Source organism: Centruroides vittatus, unplaced genomic scaffold (assembly GCF_030686945.1).
Source record: "Centruroides vittatus isolate TY-2023 unplaced genomic scaffold, ASM3068694v2 contig_474, whole genome shotgun sequence".
NCBI classification, from domain to species: Eukaryota; Metazoa; Arthropoda; class Arachnida; order Scorpiones; family Buthidae; genus Centruroides; species Centruroides vittatus.
This window is the reverse complement of record NW_027122266.1, coordinates 2,742,443-2,765,577: the sequence shown is the minus strand read 5'-3', so window position 1 is coordinate 2,765,577 and position 23,135 is coordinate 2,742,443. Positions and strand designations below refer to the sequence as shown.

The 23,135-nt window shown below is 29.0% G+C and overlaps 1 protein-coding gene across 1 annotated transcript in view; it reads right to left on the bottom strand.

Moving 5' to 3' along the window:
* The window catches only part of flr (actin-interacting protein 1 flr), a 41,782-nt gene extending 19,568 nt beyond the window's left edge, over positions 1-22,214 (bottom strand). Inside the window, exons 1-3 of the mRNA XM_067273353.1 lie at positions 22,144-22,214; positions 5,163-5,284; positions 1,650-1,740 (exon numbers count right to left, since the gene is read on the bottom strand). Coding sequence (XP_067129454.1) covers positions 1,650-1,740; positions 5,163-5,284; positions 22,144-22,159 — 229 coding nt within the window. The 5' untranslated portion in view covers positions 22,160-22,214. The remainder of the gene's footprint in view (positions 1-1,649; positions 1,741-5,162; positions 5,285-22,143) is intronic.
* Between the last annotated feature and the right edge of the window lie 921 nt (positions 22,215-23,135).

The window sequence follows — 23,135 nt, the reverse complement described above, 5'->3', positions numbered from 1 at the left end:
TTTATAATGGCTCCACAGGCTGCTGTATTCATGGCAGTATTGCCAGAAAATGCTTATCAAAAAGTTGAAATAAACTACTGTTTTGTCCCAAAGAAAAGCTAAGCCTAAAACTACAGTTTTTAAACAGGCATCAGCTTTTAATGTCGGAAATATGTACACAGGAAATAAATGTCAGGAATAAATGTTTTTAATAAGCAAAAAAGTTCCACCATTGACATATACTGTCATCAGTTTTCTTCAAAATTTTCTTAATTGGCAACAAATTGTAGAATCTAGCAACTTGCCCTGTATATATTAAAAAACTGTCTAATTGTTGAACATTGAGGTTCCAACAATGAGTGTTACATATCCTCAATCTCTTTTCAAAAATGATTATTGATATAGGGTCTGCCATAACATGAATGACAGGAATTCAAAAATAAAATTTTACTAGTAAATTGTGAAATTTTTCAGTACAGGGAGAAGTTCATTATAGGAAGTATTTGGAATTAGAAAATTTACATATATATGTAGCCTAGAATATCACCATTATTATTGTAAATATCATCAATGTGTGCCTTCTGAGTTACATAAACAAGCTAGAACTAGTCAAAGTAGTATTTGCAACTAGCAGCCTCAAACATATTGTAGAGCACATCCTGTAATCATAACTAGTCTACCTCATCTGATCTGTGACTATTATAAAATGTGCCACTCACTTGCCAAATCGATTAACTCCATAAAACAAAAAGTGGAGAAAAGTGACAAAGTAATATACATTCTTTTATAAAAATTCTTTGTAAGATATAAATTCAAATAAACATTGTAGAATGTATTATTGTAGATGTAGCTTTTATTTAATGACATATAAAATGCATAAGACAGCATAGATATGCTATAATTATTATTATTATTACAATTTTGGTCTGATTGAGGGAGTTAATCGAGTTGGCAAGTGAAAAACGTAATAACATCAAATTCAGTTTTCACATTAGCGTACTTTTATTAAAATTTTTTCACACAAATGAATAATGACTATTCAGTTACTGTTACAATGGTTAACAGTAACAGAATAGTTAAAATTATTATTATTTTGTTTAAATTATTTAAATTCATTATTCAGCAACATAAATGATGTCTTCTTCTTCAGCTATATTTGAGTCCCATCGTGTCAACTTGTTCTTAAATTTTTATAACAATCATGTTTAATAGGAGGAATAAAAAAATTTTTAGTTTTATCCATCTTGATATAACAGGTTCTCTTTTTTCTCAAATCAATTTTCACCAAAATTAAAACAATCGTTCAATATTCCATAAGTATACTTACTTCTGCGGCAGTTGGACTGTAACTAACTAATTTCTTTTACTTATGTTTTGTAATGAGATAACATTAAATAATTTACCATTATCTACAAAGCACTGGTCAGTGCACACTGTCACTGCTTAGTTTAACACTGGTTTACATCCAGTTCTTTTCATTCTGGCCTTTTCATATGAAATTATTAATTTAAAGTTGAAAATTAAATAATTTCCAAATTAATAAAATAAACATTCATTCCCAAAGAATATTATATCAGATTTAGAAATTTAACAACTGACACATTAATAAAACTGTCAAAATAAACAAAATTTTATTCTCTTACAAAATTATTAGAGTATGAAAACAATACCTGCTGAACATATGTAAAAACCACTTGGAGAATACTTTGCTACTGTAGTTTGTATAGAATGTTCTGTATAGATGTCCGAGATGGCAGGGTTCTAAAAACAATCAATATCTATTAAAATTATTTGATTTGAAAATATTACATAAAATAAAAATAATTTAACAATATAAAAATGTTTAATTCATTAAGTCATTACTTGATTGGTGAATGCTGAAGTGAATATTTTATTTACATACTTCAGTTTCTTTTATAATGTGCCAAGTATCATTCATTTTCATAAAAATTGGCACATTAGTAAATACAGTAGAGCGTCGTTTATCCGAATCAATTGGGGACTGGGGTGGTTCAGATAACTTATTTTTTGGATAACCAATTATGTACGATAAAATAGATTAACCTATCCCATGTTGAAATTTTTCTCTGTTGTGTGTCACCAAGCGTTGAATTTTCATGCATGTTAAGCCTAACGTAAATTTTTTAAAATAATAATCATGGCTATTGTATCCTTAAAAATTATTTTTTTATTTCATACAAACAAAATAAATGTATTCAAAAATATAAAAACAAAAAAATTATATTTTAGAAGTTAATCTAGTATCAAAAACATTCGGTTCAGCATGACACAGTTGGACTGGAACGCTTTCAGTTAACTGATGTTTTGGTTGATCAGCTTTCGGATAAATGACGCTCTACTGTACTTAAAATGAAATAATGCTTATTTAAGGAAACAAAAATTCTAGATGTATTAAAAGTAACATTTCCAGTTTTGCTCTAACATTGTAAGAATTTGGGAAATTATTTGTACAAAATTTTATGTTTTAAATATAAATTCACTTTATTTGATTTTTTTTTATTCAAGCAATTTGAGACAGCATGCATGCATGCATGCAGTCTCAAATTTCCCCAAGGATTTTAGAATATTGCAATTTTCATTTGTTTTGTGCCTTTCATCAGGTTTACTTTAATGAAAATTGACAGTGCATTTTTTTCCCACCTTGTTCTTAGCTTTCCTATCACTGAGTGTCATTGTCACTGCTTTCAGATTTTAGCCTTTAAGATTGTCACTGTGTTTTGTTTTTTTAGATTTAATAAACTGTACTAAATATAAAAGGTTAAACATTTTTATGTAAGTATTATTAAATTTTTTTAACTGTAGGTAAGTAATCATTTGTAAAAATGACAAAATGAAATACAGCAGTATCTCAGTATTTGAACACAAATTCTAGAAGAAAAAACAGTCACTCGGTACTCAACTGAACAAACATAACCCACTAGAACAAACTTTTGATTAACAATTTTTTTAATTTGTAATCCATAAAAAATTTTATATAATAAAAAATAAAAATGTTGCTGATATTTCCAATCAAGATCGACAAAAACACGATGATGATGGATACTGTGTAGCCCTCAGTTAACTAAAATTAATATTAACATGTAATACAGTACTTTTAGTTGAGATTGTTAGTTAATCATTGATTGGAAATAAATTATGGATTGCTTTAGTAAATATATTTCTTTTATTAATGAAAAAGTATACTATACTTTGTTAACTTTTGGAACCTAACCTCATGTTTTGCATTAGTCCTTTGTTTTGTATAGCATGGATATGCAAAACATGAAACTTTTTCGGAATGTAACTACTGTGTTATACAATGCATTTCAGTTAACTGATGCATTGTATCAGTTAACTGAGTTTCCATATATATGTAGCCTAGAATATCACCATTATTATTGTAAATATCATCAATGTGTGCCTTCTGAGTTACATAAACAAGCTAGAACTAGCCAAAGTAGTATTTGCAACTAGCAGCCTCAAACATATTGTAGAGCACATCCTGTAATCATAACTAGTCTACCTCATCTGATCTGTGACTATTATAAAATGTGCCACTCACTTGCCAAATCGATTAACTCCCTATTATAACTCCATGTAAAATATACCTGTATTCACATCAACCACTGGTAAGAAATTAACTATTCCCATAATAGCCAAAGTGGGAGAAACTATTTTACAGGCCAATTTATTATGACATCTGTCAAACTGTTGTCCTTTATGCATTTTATTTTATTTAATTTTCTTAAATATTAAAAAATTGACTTGTATTTAATCAATTAACTAATAAAAGTGGAATTCTTTTGACTGATTGAGATGATGTGTGTTTCTTGATGTAAAAAAGAAAGTGTTTCAAGGTAAATTCGTTACATCCATTTTTTGATTCTCACCATAAAATTTTAATACAACTTTTTAGAGAAATTTTAGATAACAACCTCAACCTCGCTATTATAAGTATCAGGTTGTTGTATAAAAGTATGTTGTTATACAGGGTAAATCAAAAGTCCCTTGCATCTTTTTCATTCCAAAGTACTGAAGATATATTAATTTTGTTAATTTAATTACATTGCATTGAGTTACATTAGTTATATTGCACAAGTCATGCAAGGAGAATCAGATGGGATCTTTGTTGTTGACCTTAAAAATAACTTTTAACAACAAAAAAGGGTGCAAAGGATGTAGTTTTGGAATGAAGTGGTGCAAGAGACTTTTGACTCACTCTGTATAACATACACAACCACCCAACACACTTAAAGCACAAAAAGATTTGCTGCTCAAATATTTTTCTGTATCCTTCAAAATCACGTTCATTACATTCTCTTTCACCAATAAATTTGTGCATCTAAAAGCTATACAAAGTAACATAATTGTTTATTTCATGGTAAAAAGTGCTCTCCAAGTATCTGAATAACTACTAAAGCAGTTTTTCATATAGCAGAAATAAGGGATTGCTAATGAAACATGATGTCCCTGTAACACGCTACTTCATTATCCAACGGAAATCAGTCAGAGAATGCAGACAACTTACTATATAGGGCCACTACTAATAACCCCCTTATGCATTAATAGAAAGCATTTCTCAGTAAGAATTTAAAGCCTAGTCCATCATTGTTCAAATAAGCAGTAAAATAACTTCTCTAATTTTAATTAGGTTTATTCAGTTTGATTTATTTATCAATTTTGCTAATGTATACTTTTTAATGACTATATCTGTTGTATTATAAGCATTAAAAAAATTTATATTTCAAATGAAAATTTGTTTTATTGAAAGTTTTTTGCAATGAAGTCTAATACTTCCTACATAACTTCCTGATAGATAGCCTATTATTGCATACTTGATTAATGGACTATGATAATATCTTACCATTTTTGGTTTATGGAACAAAAATAGAATAGAAAATTTGGTTTATTTCCATTCTATGAACTAAAAATTAAATTCAAACCTAACCTAAATAAACTGATTAATTATCAGATATCAAAATAACATGGTTTTAAGAAACTTTTTACAGTTAAAAAAGTTTAGTCTGTTTTCAAAGTTAAGGTGATAATATTCATATTAATTTGTTTAACAATCACATCAGTTGGTCTTGTCTTTAACAATTTTTTTTTTCTAATTTCATTATGAATTTTTAAAATTTAATAAAATTCTGCATTAAGGATCCATATAAAGAAAATGAGATTACCTCAATATTTCTGATAATGACACTATTTCCATTTGTATACAAAAAATTTTTGCCTTTAGGGTCACCTCCAAGAACAAGAGGCATTCCTCGCTGGGTGCGAGGAAGGGTGGAAAATGTGCTTTCTAGAAAAAAAAATTTTAAATCATTTAATAAAATTTTATTAAAATATTTGTTATATATATATATATATATATATATAATTGCATTTCACTATAATTATAACAAATTTCAAAATAAATTATTTTTGTAATTTATTTATAAATTAAAATTAAAAAAAAAAAAAAAGTGTATTCTTTCCTTCAAAAATTTAAATTACATTTAAACCAGGAAACTATAGAAGTGAAATCAACTTTGGCAGTTAACCAGACTAACAAAAATTCCTCACTATATTTAGTTTTTCAATAAAACTTGATCCAAGTGAATGACCTCAAAATCTTCCTATACTAATAATCCTATCTCAATAGAAAAGGAAAAACAAAAAATAGCTATGTTTTCAAGTTCTAGCTTTATGCACAGCAATTATTTATTTATTTATTATTATTATTTTTTTTTAATATTACTGTTCTAACCATAGACAATTTTGACTTTATTTCAACTTGTAAATGTTTTATTGTATTAAAATTTAATACCTCAAATTAAAAGATAAAAGAACGATATCATACATTAAATCAAAACTATAGTAAAATTAGAACAATTTAAACTTTTTAAAAATAATCACAATGAGTTTTCTAAAATTTTTGAAAAAAAAAACCTAAAAAATATTCTGTTCAATTTGTTAATTCAAAAAGTACAATTTTTAAAATATATCTTTTGAATGTAAAAAAATTCTTAATTATATTTTCAGTTCTTTTAAAATGAACTATTTTCAGGTCACAGTCAAATTATATATACTACTTTAAAAATGTTTAAACACTACAATAATTTGGCTGTGAAACATAAAGCTCGGTCTTTAAAAGAACTGTAAAAGTCTTATTGTATAAAAATAGGATGGATTCAAAAAAGATGTTAAACAGTTTATAAAAAGATGAAAGTTATTCAATATATCTTAAAAATTTAATTTGAATAGAAATGACCAAAATGTGTGTGTGAACCTTAAAATCATCCACACATTTTACTTAAATTATATAAAAACTTTCAACTTGGATGGGCTTCAAATTTTTTTATAAAATGGAACTATATATAAAATTAAATATAACAACTGAAAGAAAAAAAATGAGTTCTCTGTTTTAAATTAAATTTTAAATTTGTAAAGTTAATTTGCTAAAAGTAAATTCATCAATATTTAATGACAATTGAGAACCAGCAGACATCTTTAGCAACACTTATTTTATATATATAACATTTTTTTAACGTAAATTCAATTACAAGAAACAAAAATTTCTGAAGATGTTAAAAAGATAAGTGCTAGATAATGAACCCAAACTAATATTTCAGAATCTGTCCTGATACAAGCTAATTTAATATGGTCAGTTTCACTTTATCAGATCTATATCTTAAATGATTTTTAATTTTGAAATAGAACAGTAGAAAGTTTAATTATGCTTGAGATGAGTTTTAACACCATTATCAGAAAAATCAATTTTATTCTATTGAAAAGCAGGTTATGTTTTGATAAACAAATTTTATACGTTAATTTCTACAAATTAAAAACATTACTTGTTGTTCAATAAAAAGTTAAAAATATTTTATTTTTAGAATTTATAAATATTTTAAAAACATTACATTTGTTACAAGAAAGTTTGTATAATCATGTTAGGTCACAGTTTACTGTAATAATATATTGTTTTATTTTTGTTTTACACTTATTTTTGATACACTTATTAACAATATTTGTTTTTAGCTTCAAAGAAAAAACAAGCTTCATTAAAAAATTTTTTAATTTAGTAAAAATGCTTGTTAAAGGCCAGAGCAGGATAAATATGTTAAGTCAGTCCCAGTCAGATATGAAAATTGGTTCAAGGTATGCCTACAGATCATTGCATATCTTGGCTAGGCAATACATAGTAGTCCTTATGCTGTAAGCTAGAACTCTTGATAATATTACAAAACACCTTTCTCACTTTTTCTAGCAAATTTTTAAACTTAAATGAACTAATGTTTTCAGTTATTATTTAGGAAATTTTAAATCCTCTGTTCTAATTGACAACTGAAATTATGTTAAACCTGAAGAAGGTGAAAAACATTACTTCATTTAAGTTAAAAATTTGCTAGAAAAAGTGAGAAAATTATTTTGTAATAGTCTAGATATAGGAGAGTGTACTGTAACTCAATGTGACTATTAAGCATATAAGTGAATGAGCTTCTGATTGTAATATACCGTATTAGCCCGAATATAACGCGACCCCGAATTTAATGCGACTCCAAAATTTTCATAAAGATATTTAGAAAAAACAATACTACTACTACTTTGCTGCCTTTGTCCCTTTGCAGGGGTAGAAAAAACAATAATACTCATAAAAGAATTCAAAGAAAGTAAAATTCAATCAGATAAGCATTTATTTAGGTATTTATAGCTAATAACACAGGTTACATTCATATCAATAAAATTAAGTAATGTAAAACAAAATTAATATTACGTAAGTAACAACAAAAAACGGAAATGTTTATTCAGAATGAGAACTCATTGACTTCCGTTATTCATTATTGACTTTCGCGTTAGGGGGTAAAGCAGGTCTATTGACAAATTTTCTCGCAGTAGTACGAAATTTCTACTGACTTAACTTGAATGAGTCATATTTCTTCCCCATTTACAAACAAACCCGATGGCAATCGGTGAAACATGAGATAAATTACAGTGAGTTGAAATTTGATATGTTTATTTTTTGCGTTTTACGTATCAAACTACATTAAATTCGACACAAATAAAGCATTTTTGTCAATGTAGAAATATTTTACATTGTTTAAAAGTAGAGAAAATAAAGAAAAGAAAGATGTAATAATAATTTTTCGAGCGAAGCCAAAAATTTCACAATTTTAAGATAAAAAATGGCGTCTGTGAGAGCCCACGTGACTAAAAGGCGGTCGAAAAATCACGTGACTAATGAACAAGCGGAGACATAGCCTTACTATAGTAGCACTATGCAAACAAAAGCGCAGGCCTACTAACTAGATCACATGGTTGTTTTGAAGTGGTCGGTCGAGCTAGGTCTGACGTTCAGTCGCGTTTCAATCTCTGTAGGAAAATGTCCTTGTTTATATTACATTCCATTACTTAAACCCCGAATTTAGCGCGAGTCGATTTTTTAACGGAAAATAAATGGTCGAAAAATATCGCGTTATATTCGGGCTAATACGGTATATACACTATATATAAACAGTATTATTATATAGGCTTGTACAAGGGTCGTTCAAGGTTAAACAAGACTTTTGAGCCTATAATTTTGAAGAGTACCTGCTGAAATTTTGAAAAGATTGAGTGCACAGTATGGGGAACAATTGCTATCACAGGCAAGAGTGTGCAAATGGTATCAACAATTTGATGAAGGATGAGAGTTGGTGCCAAATGAAGCACATGGACATGTTCATCCAATTGCAGCAATGCCAGTGGATTTTCTAGAGAAAAGGACCACAGTTAATGCCCAGTATTACACCAGATTGATTACAGGTGCCGTACGAAACACTTCACAAGACCTGGAATGTTGTCTGGGAAAGTGATTCTTCTTCATGATAATGCTGACTGCACACAGCCAATTTAACAACTCTGACCAAAATAGAATGGGAGGTGTTGTCTCTTGCCGCTTACAGTCCAGACTTAGCTCCCAGTGATTATCATTTGTTTGGGTCCCTTAAAGAGCACCTGGAAGGAACAAAATTCCAGATAGATGATGAACTGCAGCAAGTTGTCCTGCAACGTCAGCTCATTTCTTTCTACGAGAAAGGTATCAAGGACCTACGCCACTGCTGGGAACAGTGTCTACATACAGATGAAGAGTATTTCGAAAAATTGATGTAGTTTTTACGTTTTGGACATTCCTTTTGGTCAATAAAAATAAAAGTCTCATTTAACCTTGAATGACCCTTGTATGTAGCCTTGGAAACCATACCCATTATTTTTTTTTACACACAATTGAACCTGTATCTCAAACATGTTTATCTCTAAATTTATTTTTTCCCCTGCATTTTTCAACATAAATTCAATATATTTTTCATGTTTTTTCTGAAATAATTTGAAATAGAAGTTTTGGAAGAAAATAATAGACTGAAGTGTCAATTACAACTTCAAAGCTCAGCAACTGCATTTTGATAGAATAAATTGAGTCAAGAAACATTTCTTGCAATACAATACATAGTTACAAATAATGCTGCTTTTCTCTGATTGACTACAAGTTTGGCTTGCATCTTATTGGTCAAAAAAAGTCAGGGGCCAGAAACTATTGATAAATTATTTCTGTTAAGATTATGTCAAAAATATTTTATTTATGCCTAATGCAGATATCTACTCTACTTGCTATTGTTTTAATAAAATAATATACCTCCATTCAAACCTATTACGATTTACTGTGTAAGAGTCTACATCTTGAACTTTTTTCTCAATCCCATGAGATTTGAGATAGACAGGTTCAACTGTATTTGGCTTACAATGGGCATTCCAGAATAGAGAAAACTCAGGTCATAAGACAAGACCTATATTTTAAATTTTAATTTGGTTCTAAATGAAACAATGATGATTTTTAAAATTATAATTAGTGCTTTGTATTAATCAAAAACACTTAGCATATAATCTCTATCTTAAAATTCAAGAAACTGTTCAAACTTCAAGATATTTTTACAAACCAGCAAATAGACACAAGATATAATGCAGTTGCTTACTCAATGCTTTAACCAAATTCATGACACACAATGAAGTTATTCATATAAAAAACAGGAATTTGAATGCACGAGTCATGATATTCAAAACTTTCTAGTTGGTACAGTTAATATATATTAAAATCAAAATTATATAAAATATCCAATCAGTTAAGATAAAAATTTATTATTGGAATAATATATTATAATTAACATAAAATTTAATACTTTCAGCATTATAGTAATAATTAAATGAATGTCTAGAAATAAACCAATTGGCATTAGTGAGACCTCACTTATGACAGTCAGGATGATAAGATAAAGGCTAATGAAAATCATTTATCACTAGTAGCAGTAGGTCAAGAAGGATATAGCAAAAAACTCTTGTATACAATTGCTGAAAAAATCTGACATCAGCAACTAAGATTACTTTTGAAAATCTTTATCTCCTTGGAAATAAACAGTTCTGTTATAATTATTTGCTCTCTTTAGTAGGAAATGACTCCATTGGTAACATGACCAAACTAATAAAAATTAGTAGTCATTTCTCTCATGTACTTTTGCTATTGTAAATTAAAGTAGATAAAATTATAGAATCTAAATGTAATAAATATCATTTAGAAAACAATAGGTCTCTATGAAAAATTCAGAAATTTTATAAAATTTTATATTTGAATTTTATATACACCAGGGGTCAGCAACCTTTTGTGGGTGTTGTGCCAAATGATTTTTATAAACTTGTTCTGCATGCCGACATGATTCTATAAATTTTGTTTTGATATTTTATTTCAAAATATTTATTCTACTCATATGTTCTTAAAAATTAGAACTCTCAGAATTCTAGTTCATTAAATAGGGCAGGTTTGTGGTTCGTGCAATTTATTACAACGGCTTTGTATGTTCATTTGTACATCAAAGAAAATATTTTATATATTTTAGTTTATTTTTATATTATTTTGTTTTCCAGTAATGATGGAAACTGGCTCAAAAACATACAGGAGGGTCTAATGATGTGTTCACTTGTTTATAATCGATCAGCGCCGCCGTAACTTATCCGTTACAATTCCCAGACACGCACCTGTTATCAAAGAGTTGACCGTTACGATTTGACCGTTACGAGATTGACGGTTGCGATTTGCGCTGATCGATTATAAACAAGTGAACACATCATTAGACCCTCCTGTACATATTTGGAAAAGATGGTGCAAAAAAAAATGTCTGAGGAGCTAGGCTCGTTTAGGTGTTAAATTGCCTGTGTCAATGAAGAACGTGAAACTATGAAATTAACAATTTTAACAATTGGGTCCATTACACAATTAAAGCACTGATGAGATTTTTGCAACTAAACTTTCCTGGTGTGTAATACAGTGGAAACTTAATATTTTATGTCCAATATGATTTTCAAGAAGTTTAACAAATCCTTTTACGAGCAGCATCAGTAGTAACAGAAAATATTTTATTTATATTAATATTTTGATTTTCAAAATTTAAAAATGCTGTGGTAATGTCTTGTCCTGTAGTTGTACAGCAAGAGGAATCAAACAACATAATTCTTCATAAATTTGATTCTTTCCACAACATCGAGCAACTATTGCTAGGCACGCCACGTCATTCATGTCAGTGCTTTCAACAACAGCAACACTTAATACATAGGCTTCTTGTAATCCAGTTTTCTGTTTAATTGTTACATTATTGGCTATATATCAGTTATCTATCTCTCAACTGATCTCGCAGACAGATATATCTCTAATTCGAGACAGTATTTTGCCTCCTTATTTAGTAAATCACTGAATAACATATCAGCACTTTCCAAAAAAGTAGTTTGTTTTTTAAAACCAGAAACAGTTCATTCAATTGCTTCAATTTTCTCATCAGTGTTCTTAAACATAGAATGATGTTTTCTTTGATAATGTCTTTGTACACTTGAAGTACAATACATGACACTTTCGTAACATAGCTCAACCAGCACATCCCTTTTGTTGTAGAAATCCATTCTTTAGTCCAAATGTCTTGAAAGATCGATCGAATGTTAACTTTTTTCTTTTAGTCATTCTAGGGTGGTATATTACTTATTAATAACAAGCATATGGGACTAGGCAAACAGTCCGGATCCAGACATGTAGAATATGCCGACTGTTGTATGACTGGCCTCAGTAGACATGGCTAAGAACGCAGAACATGAATGCATGCACATTACATATGCAAAATGTAGCTGGCGCAAATGCTTTGTGTTGTGATTTCAATATCATTTTACAATTATAATTTTTAACATATTTTATTTATTTATTTGTTTTAATATTTTAATTCATTCAGCATGCCACTGAAAATGATCTTGCATGCCATGTCTAGACGCATGCCATAGGTTGCCAACCTGATATACACAATTGTATACCAGTTCCGATTGCTGTAATTTGGATGAATAACCCATACATTATTTTGTGTTTGAAAGATACTTTGTAAAAGGGGTAGAAGTTATATGCCAATTTTAAATTCCAATCATGAATTAAAGTTGATTCACACTATATGTGCTGGTAGCAGGCAACTGACCCACCAGACTGACAATTTCATTCATACCTTCAAGAGAAATGACAACTTGAAATCCTGTTTAAAAACTAACTTTGTTCAAAATGTTGTGATGTAAACAGAAAATAATTTTAATACTTGATAAAATTTTCTGTTTACTTTTTTCAGAATTTATTTTATTACTACTAGACAGGAAATTAGTCGTAAAATAAAAATAATAAATCTTATTTATTTTTACATTTAATTTACATCGACACTCTCCTTTTCGAATGCAAGGCCTGCGGCTCCACCTTCGAGAAGCTCAAGATGACAAAACTGCATCAAAGTAAGTCCAAAAATTGACGTACCAGCATCACTACTGCCTCACCACTTACATCTCAAGTTTCGAACCAACGAATACAACGTATCTCATTAAGACCATGGACTTGGCAAAGGCAAATGACAGGTATCATCCCCTGTGCACCCCCGCTATGGAAGCCAGCTCACCACCAGCCAACTTCACCCAGGAATCCACACCACTGCACTGTACCTCTGCCAGAAATATGCTTGCTTGGGCCTGGCCAGCCACTGTTTCCTCACTGCTCTTCAACCATCTGACCACTAACAATTGGGGCAGTTCATAAATACCTCCAATCAAATTACAGGTGTGACCAGTGAATACAAAGGTGATCATTGCTAATGCATGCTCAGATCAAAGTTATTAGATATTTCAAAATTTTATTCTAACATTAATTAAACTAATTAAAAAAAAATTGTTTTTTACATTACAGTTTAAAAAATAAAAGCAAAAAAACAAAATGTCATCTTTAGTTTCAATTTTGTTTATTAAATTTAATTCATATATTATTGCAATTACTGTTAATGTAAGCATAAAGATAATGATCTAATTGAATTGTACATTTCAGTGCAACCATTTTTGCTTGAGAACATTAGCTGCAAGAAAAGTTCTCTCCATTAATTCACCATTATCATTTGACATTGCTGTTACAACAACATTTAACATTACAGTAACATTAGTGCGTAACAGTAAGTCATCATAAAACACAACAAAGTAGATCAACTGAGCTTCTACTACAGTATCAATTGGCATATTTAAATTTTAAAACTGTTTTTACATTTTTACAAACACTGTCAGTTAAGAGTTTTCAAATTTAATTCTGCGTAACAATTTAACATTGATGACAATTTGTTTTCGAAATATTTTATTTTTTCAAACACCTCACAAATACCCTAAACACACACGATTTGAAGACAGATGTTAAATGAACTAGTCTAAAAATAAAAACAAAGTGCAAAAAATTATAACTATAATAATTTGAAAATGGTACTATTTATCATTTTTCAATTTCTGTTTTAATAATTCTGAATGTGTAACAAAATATAGTAGCCCCTTGTTATATCATGCATGTCAGAAGACAATGCAAATGATCGATCAGATGGCACAATATAAAAAATGAATTTACCCACCTGGTTTCTCTGGTTTCAACCACCATGCTGACTTGCTTCTTTCTGGGTTGTATTTCATACAACATAGTTTCAAACAACAGAATAAATTTTTATATAATAAAACATCTTAAATCTTAACAATTCAGCAATTTAAAAAATATTTTTTTTTAACATCTAAGATTATCTGATACATTATGCAAACATGCAAACAAACTAAAAATGATAATTTCCATAACATATCAGATAATCGTTATTAAACAGCATATACTATAAATATGGCAGAATGACTTCTTGTTACACCACTGTTAAAATAACATTGACACTAACATTATTGTCAAATGGTAATGGTGAATTAATAGAGTTTTTCTTGCACCAAAACAGCTGTGCCAAAATGTACTAGACCAGCAGTCTAACTGCCACAAGTCTATTGTATATTAAACTGGCCAAAATATCTAATTTTTTCTAATTAATAATTAGCCAAACTACATTCTGGACAATCCAGAAATTAATATAATTATTATAGAATATTTGGGTTTGGATATGTTTAGTTATCTACAATGAGTTGTTAATAAATGAAACAAGCATTAAAATATTTCTTTTTCTAAGATGGTAATTACTAAACTGAGTAATTGATTGATAATAAATGATAATAAATACCTTTTAAGCAGCAAAATAGTATTTAATAATAAACATTTTTGATCTTATTAAAAGCATCTTCAGGTTAATAAGCTCTATTAAACATTAATTCATTTTATTTCCATTTGTAATGAACATAAAAAAATTTTTTTAATGAAATGTTCTACATTCTCTAATTAAATTCTCTCTCTTACATTCTTAACTGTTGAATTTGTAATGTTTGATAGAACTAACTTGAAAATGGTCTTTTAATAAAGGCCAAAAACTATTATTATTTTGCTGCTTAAAAGATGAGTGTATTTGTTCCTTTATATGCAGTCATCTATTTATTATCAGTGTATAATCAGTAATTATCATGTTTTCAATGACGATGCAAGAGATGCAAGGTATATGGTTAACGTGACCAGACATCCCGTTTTGAACGGGACTGTCCCTTTTTAGAGTTACGAGTCCCGGTGTCCCCGAAATGAACTCTGGGACGCAAAATTGTCCCGTTTTCTGAAACCGCGTGAAAATTTGAGTAGTCGAGCCGGCCGGATGGCCGTCGCGCCGGCGGCCGGACGCGATCAGTGTGCGAGAGCAAACCGCGTCGTCGGTTGACGCGACGATAGCAGCGAAGACATCATCGCTCGCGCTTTGTTGACTAATTGTTTGGCAGATTTTTCGTTCGCCCACTTCTCGATATTTGTTTTGTTGTTGTTTGATGCTCGTGTACCTAGTAAATAACTTAAATTTCTTTTGTTTTGGAATCATAAGTTAAAATGCCGAAACGCAAGTGTACGTTCAATGTTAACTTACAAGCAAAATATCCGTTTATCAAGCAAATAAATACTCGCTCAGATGTCAGATGTGAAAAGTGTCGTACAGAATTTAGCGTTTCCCATGGTGGTGCCAGTGATATTGAACAGCATTTAAAGTCTGAAAAACATAAAAATGCCGATCGTACCGCCGCTTCGAGTTCTTCGATGTTAACCTTTTTCAAGAAATCGGACGCACCAACTTTAAAGGATTTGGATATCGCCGCGGCAGAAGGCGTCTGGGCTTATCACACGATACAAGAAAACCACAGTTTTCGCTCTAATGATTGTGCGTCGAAATTAATTCAATCATGTTTTGATCCCAAATTTACATGCGCGCATACGAAATCAGAAGCTATTGTAGTAAATGTTTTGACGCCTACAGCAATGAAAGAATTAAAAGATGATCTTGATAAGTCCAATTGTATTACAATACTAAACGACGCTTCAAACCACGGTAACAAGAAAATATACCCTATTCTAGTGCGCTTTTTTCAACCTTACGTAGGTGTGCAAGTAAAAATTTTAGATCTCCAAGACCAACCAGGTGAGACTTCTGACATCATTGTCGATTATTTAAACCAAGTGTTGACAGATAATAATTTGACAGCAAAAGTCGTGGCATTTTGCGGAGACAATGCCAACGTCAATTTCGGAGGTGCGGCTAGGCGAGGAACTAACAATGTGTTAACGAAATTGCAATCATCACTGAAAAAGCCATTGATAGGTATTGGATGTGGAGCCCATGTAATTCACAATGCAATAAAATCTGCTGCAGACAGGCTACCCTTAGATTACGAAAGCATTATTGTGAAGATATATTCATTTTTTTATATTTACACGATTCGAGTTGAAGCTCTAAAGGAGTTTTGCGCCGAAACTGAAACAGAATATCAACAAATGCTCGGCTATAGCAAAACTAGATGGCTTGCTCTTATGCCTGCCTTGGAAAGGGTTTTAAAAATGTATCAGCCATTAAAAAACTACTTTTTGAGTATTGAAAAATGTCCCCTGTTACTAAAAAACTTTTTTGAAGATCCCACATCCGAATTGTGGCTTTATTTTTTACACGCTCTGTTAGCAAGTTTTCATCAAGCTGTATTGAAACTGGAAGGTCAGACTGTATCGGCAATTGAAGATGCAAAAGAAATCAATCAACTAGAAGACAATTTGACTCAGAAACAGACCAATCAGTTTCTTCCATTTATGGTCCGTCAATTAATAGTGAAATCGAAAGATAATGTTACTGACATAGATGAAGAGTTTGTGAAAAGGGCGGCGACAGAATTTTATCAAACAAGCCGTTAATATCTGGAGCAGTGAACTTGCTTTCTTACCAAAGAAATGGAGATATTTTATTGGGCAGATTTAAAAAAGGTCCCCGCATGGGAAGACGTTCAAAAATCTCTGGATGTATTAATTGAACAGATTATTACAGATATTAACTGAAAAGGATATACTAACAGATATTAATTGAAAAGGAATATATTGACTGTAATAAAGATGCAGAAGTTTTTGACGAATTTTTGTTAATTTGTAACTACATTACATCGGAAAAAGTAACCGAATGAAATAATCTAAATGTTTCCACGGAAACTCGTTGGGTGGAAGTATTCAAACACTTTCAAGCCAACAATCTTCAGCATGAAAACTTTTCTATTTTAATTGAATATATTTTATGTTTGCCTGCTACAAATGCTCCAGTAGAAAGAGTATTTTCTATGATGAACAAATTGTGGCCATCTGAGAAGACCCAGCTAAAAATTTCAGTTCTAAAGGCGATGTTGATAATTAAGGTGAATATAAAAAAAATGTGCCAAGAGTTTCATTCTTACTTAAAATCATCACCAGCTATATTAAAGCAAATTTGTTCCTCTGATAAATATAAATATAACTAAACGTTTCGGGTATATATACTTTTTAATTCGTAACTTTTATGCTAACTGACTTTTTCTGAATAAATAACTTTAAAAAAGTGTTTTTTTATTGACTACCTGTTAATTAACCTAAATAAACCAATGTCCCGTTTTGAGTCAAAAAATAAATGGTCACGTTATATATGGTAGGATAGGTTATATTTTTCCATATACCTCTTGCATCTCCTGGGATTGTACAAAAATTTTATTTTCATTCTTGCAATTTTATATGGGGTATACACTGTCTTGTGTTATCTGTCAGAAATTACATTAAAAATATTTTCAGGCACTGAGAATTTTATTAATAATTTTAAAAAAATAATCTCTATATGGGAATTATCCAGAAGCAAAAAAATTATTATTATTGATTAAAGTCTGTTTATGGAAAGAAAGAAATCAACTTGAGAGCAATGTCACACAACATCGCTTCAGTTAAACCAGTCAGCATATTCTCAAATAATGTCAGTAGTTTTCACTTAATAAGTCAGGCAATACATGAATGTCATCTTTAGTTTCAATTTTGTTTATTAAATTGAACAAAAATCTTGATCTAATATTGAGAAAATCTAATATTTGATTTTCTCTCTAGATGTTAATTGTGTTAATTTTTATAGCCTGCTTTAACTGTAAGGACTCAAGCATTTAACAACTATTATGGCAAAATTCCTTGTATTCCAATACCAGTACATGAAGCTTCCAAAACACTGTTTATAATGGTAGTGACATGTTTAACAAATGAGAAAAACTGGAAATAACTTACAACTAAGCAATCAATGGCTGATGCTCATTGGTTAAGACCAAAGTTGATTCTTCCATTAGATGGACTGTAGTTCATTTAAAATGGCACAAAAATTGATTTGCTTATGTTGAAATAACCACAAACACTTTCAAGATTGACATCATGCCATTACAGTTGTTTATAAATGTAATTTCTGATGCCACATCATTGACAACTTGCTCAAATAGTTTAAATAATATATATATTTATTTAGACTAGTTATAAATTAGTACTGCCTAACTAACATCTATAACAGTAATATTGGTTCTTAGTAGTAAACAATCACTAAAATGCAATTTTAATAATTATATAAATATGTAAAAATTATTATTATAAAATTTAGCATACATTAATTACTTGAAATTTTAATATTCTTTTCAACTATTACTTATGCTAAAAAATAAGACTTAAAACACACAAAATGTCTACATTTATCTAAATTAGTATAGAAAAACTGGATGTTTTTAAAAATTTGACAGTCTGTTCAATAGCATTATTGTTAGTGTACATTTAGTAAGAGTTACAAATTCAAATTTATTCTAAGCTTTATTTCAAAATTATTCTTTTAACTTTCTTTATTCATATTGCTTTTATAAACTAACAAGTTTATGATTATTAAATAATAAATGTACTAAATACTGGATAATATTCAAAACATTTATGTTTGAAATTTTTGGTTATATACGTTCTATTCTGATATATTATTTCCGAATAAAGTTCTTTAACTTGAGGATAATTGATAAAAGAAATTGAAAACATTCATTTTTTTCCAATGTTGTGTTTTATGAGCTGGATTTTTGGTTGTGTAAATGTTTAGTTTATGATTATTCTTAGTAACCCATATCAATAAAATTTTCTTTAGTGAATTTAAAAAATATTAGCAAGATTTTAAAGTATTTTTCAAAATTACCAACATTTCATAACAACAAATGCTACAAAAATATTTCAAACTGTAAACAGTTCTGAAGTATTAATATTAATGTTTAGCATTTAAAAAGACAGATAACATATCATTTTTGGAATGTTTAACTTCAGTTGAAGATTTTGCTGATTAGTATATTTTATTATTGAAATTGTTAATTAGAAACTAATATGCCTATCTGTAATATTAAATTCAAATAATCACTTAATTTTCATAAAAATTATTCAAATCTTAATTTCTAATTTTTCTGCACTCAAAGCTAGAACTACTTAATTTCTAAATTTGTTTGCTATAAATTTTCACTATAAATTCAGTCAATATCTTTAGAATTTCATACTTTTTAACTTAAATTATTGCAAAAAGTTAAAATGTAGTTATTTGTAAAATTAAGTAAATAAATATTACTATTTTCGAAATTTTATTTATTCAAAATTAAATTTGTTTTCCTTTCTGATATGTTCTTTTTGACTTTTGAAATAATAAAACTCTAAAGATGTTAAAGAACTTTTGGATGTTAGAAGTCAAAAATAAAAAATTAAATTATTTTTGTTTATGTTGAGTTAAAAGTAATTTCTAATTATTAAGATTTAATCAACTGTAAATATGCTTACTCCTTAATGATGAACAATGCTTTGTCACAATCTATTGCTAAAGATCAAGTCGCTATATTAAATTCAACTTATCACCGTTGGTATCTGAATATGTTACATATTCCATCTCAATCGTGCATTGCTACAGTAAATTCTAACCTAAATGTAAAGCGTACGCTACTTCAGATGCGGCTTAATTATAGTTCAATATTGATAGACAACATATACATTGACTTCGCTAGGGAATGTTATTGGTGTAAATCTCGGCCTTTTTCTCTATATCATTTACTAACAGCGTGCATAGCTATTGAAGATGCTCAACGTAAATTTCAAATAAAAGAAATTTTTGCATCTACTCACGAACGAAATTTTAGATCCTGTCTTGACAATTTATCGATAATTAATATGTATAAGATCTACAATTTTTTCTCCTATATAAATAAAATGTTGTAAAATCAATCATAGCATCATAAGAAGTATTGTATGACTTAAGTTGTTTACGTATAAAAAGATGTTCAAACTGAAACTAACGCGAAAACGTTCAAAGATTCTTTGTATATCCAGGAACTATGTAACTAATCTTCAGCAAAATTAAAATTAAATTGTAATATTACTACTAGTTCCCCCTGTAACAAGGTAACCTTACTACAATAAAGTGATTAATTAATTAATAATAATTATTAAGATTTAATTGCTAAATTGTAAAAAAAAAAAAAATAATATATATCCAATAGATGAATATTGATATTTTAAAATATTCAATTGTTGACTATTTCAAATATATAATTTGGAAGTATTGAAAAAGATATGGACAATTTAAAAAATTAACTGTATTAATAATATATTTAATTTATAAAATATGAATTTCTGGAAACAATTCTAATATGCATTTTTGATGTTAACATATAAGTAAAACAGTTTCATGAATTAAAACTTGTTTGAAATTTCCAATTTTAAAAAATTAAAAATTTTTGAGATTAATTATACCAAATTATTTCACATTAAATGCTTTATCAAAAGTATTTGATGTGAAATGATATTACCCAAACACATTGACTTGTGCTTTGATTAAAGCATAATCAAATTATAACCAAAATATAAACAATAATTAGAGTATTTTTAAAAGGCTAAAAATTCACCTTCAGAAATATCAACACTATTAAATCACAAACTGAAATACAATACTTCATTCTATAAATTCAAAAACTTCATTAGTCACATTCAATGTAGACAGAAGCATTAAATATATTTCATCAATGGAATAGCTAATTTAATACATTTGGGTAATTTATTATTTAATTCACTCAATTACAGTCTACAATAGAGAAACTGTTATTTTTAGGTTTTTTCCAGCTGCAAAATTAAATCAAATGAGAGAATGTTGTATGCTAATCAAATGTTTCTCACTAGTAGTATAATAAACACTTAATATAATATTGTCACACACGTTATGGATCATTAATACTTAGTAATCACTGTAAACTAAAATTACATGCACCAATAAATATAATTTTATTAAATTATTAATTTAATTCTTTCTTACACGAAAAACCTTGACGATCCAGTGTTTTTATATACAAACAGTTTATATACAAAGTTTTTATATACAAAGTTTTTATATACAAACGTTTTTATATACAAAGTTGTATATAAAAACACTGACGTTAGCAGTTGTAACGGTTTCAGTTGTAGCGTTTAACACCTTTGTGTGTGCATGTTAGCCAAGGGGTTGAAAACGTTAGCAGTTGTATATAAAAACACTGGATCGTCAAGGTTTTTCGTGTAAGAAAGAATTAAGTTTCATCCAGTCTACAGGAAGAAGTATAGTTATTAATTTAATGTTTCATTTTCAAAATCAATTCAATTCATGTTTTCTATGTTAACATCCATATAACATATTTCAAAATATTGATAAGATAAAACTTAAAATGTTGCTTTTGTGATAAAGTTACAATAGTCAACAAAACTTCCCATTACTCAAGAAATTTAATACACAAGGCAAGTTTAACAATGATACCATTGCATTACGCCACTTGAAACATTGATGACATTGACAACATTGAAATGCTTTTTAAAGTAACAACCCTTTTGAAACAAGCTGTCCAACTGCATTTAAGGAAATACTCTATTCAGTTGATACTATGTTATTAATTAGTAAAATAAACCAAATATCCAAACTAAGGAAGGGGGGAAATTAGGAATAAGTCTTATACAGAAATTATTCATTTGAAAATTTCCTATAGACAAAAAAATATCAAGGAGGAAAATAAATTACATCCATTTTCATTAATAAAGTAACTTCATAAAAATCCGTAACGCGAAAACTTCTATATAATAAAATTAGGTAAAGACAAATGTATGGAATTTTAAGAAAATGGACACATTTGAATCCATTTTCCTCTCCCTGAATGAATTTTACTCCAATTACTTAACCACACCCACCAACAAATGACATTATGTAGATAAAAATAACAATAACGTGAAATTTGTATATATATATATATATATCTTTAAATCGATAATATGTACACTATTAATTTTATTATTATTATAAATCTCAATACAAATAAAGCATCCATTTACTTAACTATTCTTAAAAGACATTGTTCATCCTCCACTATATTTCTTTCCGGAAATGAAGCGTACAATACGGAAAACACTCAGCGCCCTCTCACTTTCTATATCAAATTACACGCGTTTTTCCGTTTCCTTCCATATTCATAATGGATTACTTATTAAATTTCTAGGACGAAAATGAATTATTACTTTATTCTATTATACATTGAAATATGTGTTAAAACGAATTATTAAAATTAGTTATTAAAATCAGACTTGTACCTATATAAGTATTGATATTTTATTTAAATTCAATTTGCATTAATAAAACAACTTTTTATGTATTTGTAATTATTTTAACATTTATACAAACGATAATAATAGTTTCATAAATTTATATGACATATTTCTTCATGTTTTTTATGTTTGTTTCAAAATAATTATCTGCATGTGACAAATTTTTAATTTTTGGTATTGGAGATTTTTTACTTTTTCTGTCCTTTGGGTCGAAAAGGGATCCTTTTGGGATCCTTTTATCGGGCCCATCGCGAACTCGGCCAGGCCCACAATAGAGCAACCGGATACAGGAGCAAAGTTACTGTGGGGTGTTTTGAGGATCGTTATACTTTCTCAAATGTTGGCAATGTCACGACACTAATCTTATAATCGAAATGGGTTGATATTAATAAAAATAATAAGTGCAGAGCCCAAACGGTTAGGAGTTGAAAGTTGGTACACAGTTAGGGTACGTCATAAGAATGCACACTAAGAAGGGATTTTTGGAAATTCCATCCCGCCCCCGAGGAAAGAGAAAGAGAGAGTTAGTTTTAGTCAGTATAAAGCAGTGTTTCCCAACGTGGAGCCCACGCCCCACAGGGGGGCAATTCGATTTTTAAAAGGGGGCAATTCGAAATTGGACTCGTCCAGAGTTTAAGATAACCGTATGCTATATTTATTGTAAATATTAATTTAAATTAGTTTTAGTTTTCTTTGTTCTTTGTTTCCCTTTCCTTCTAGAACTTTT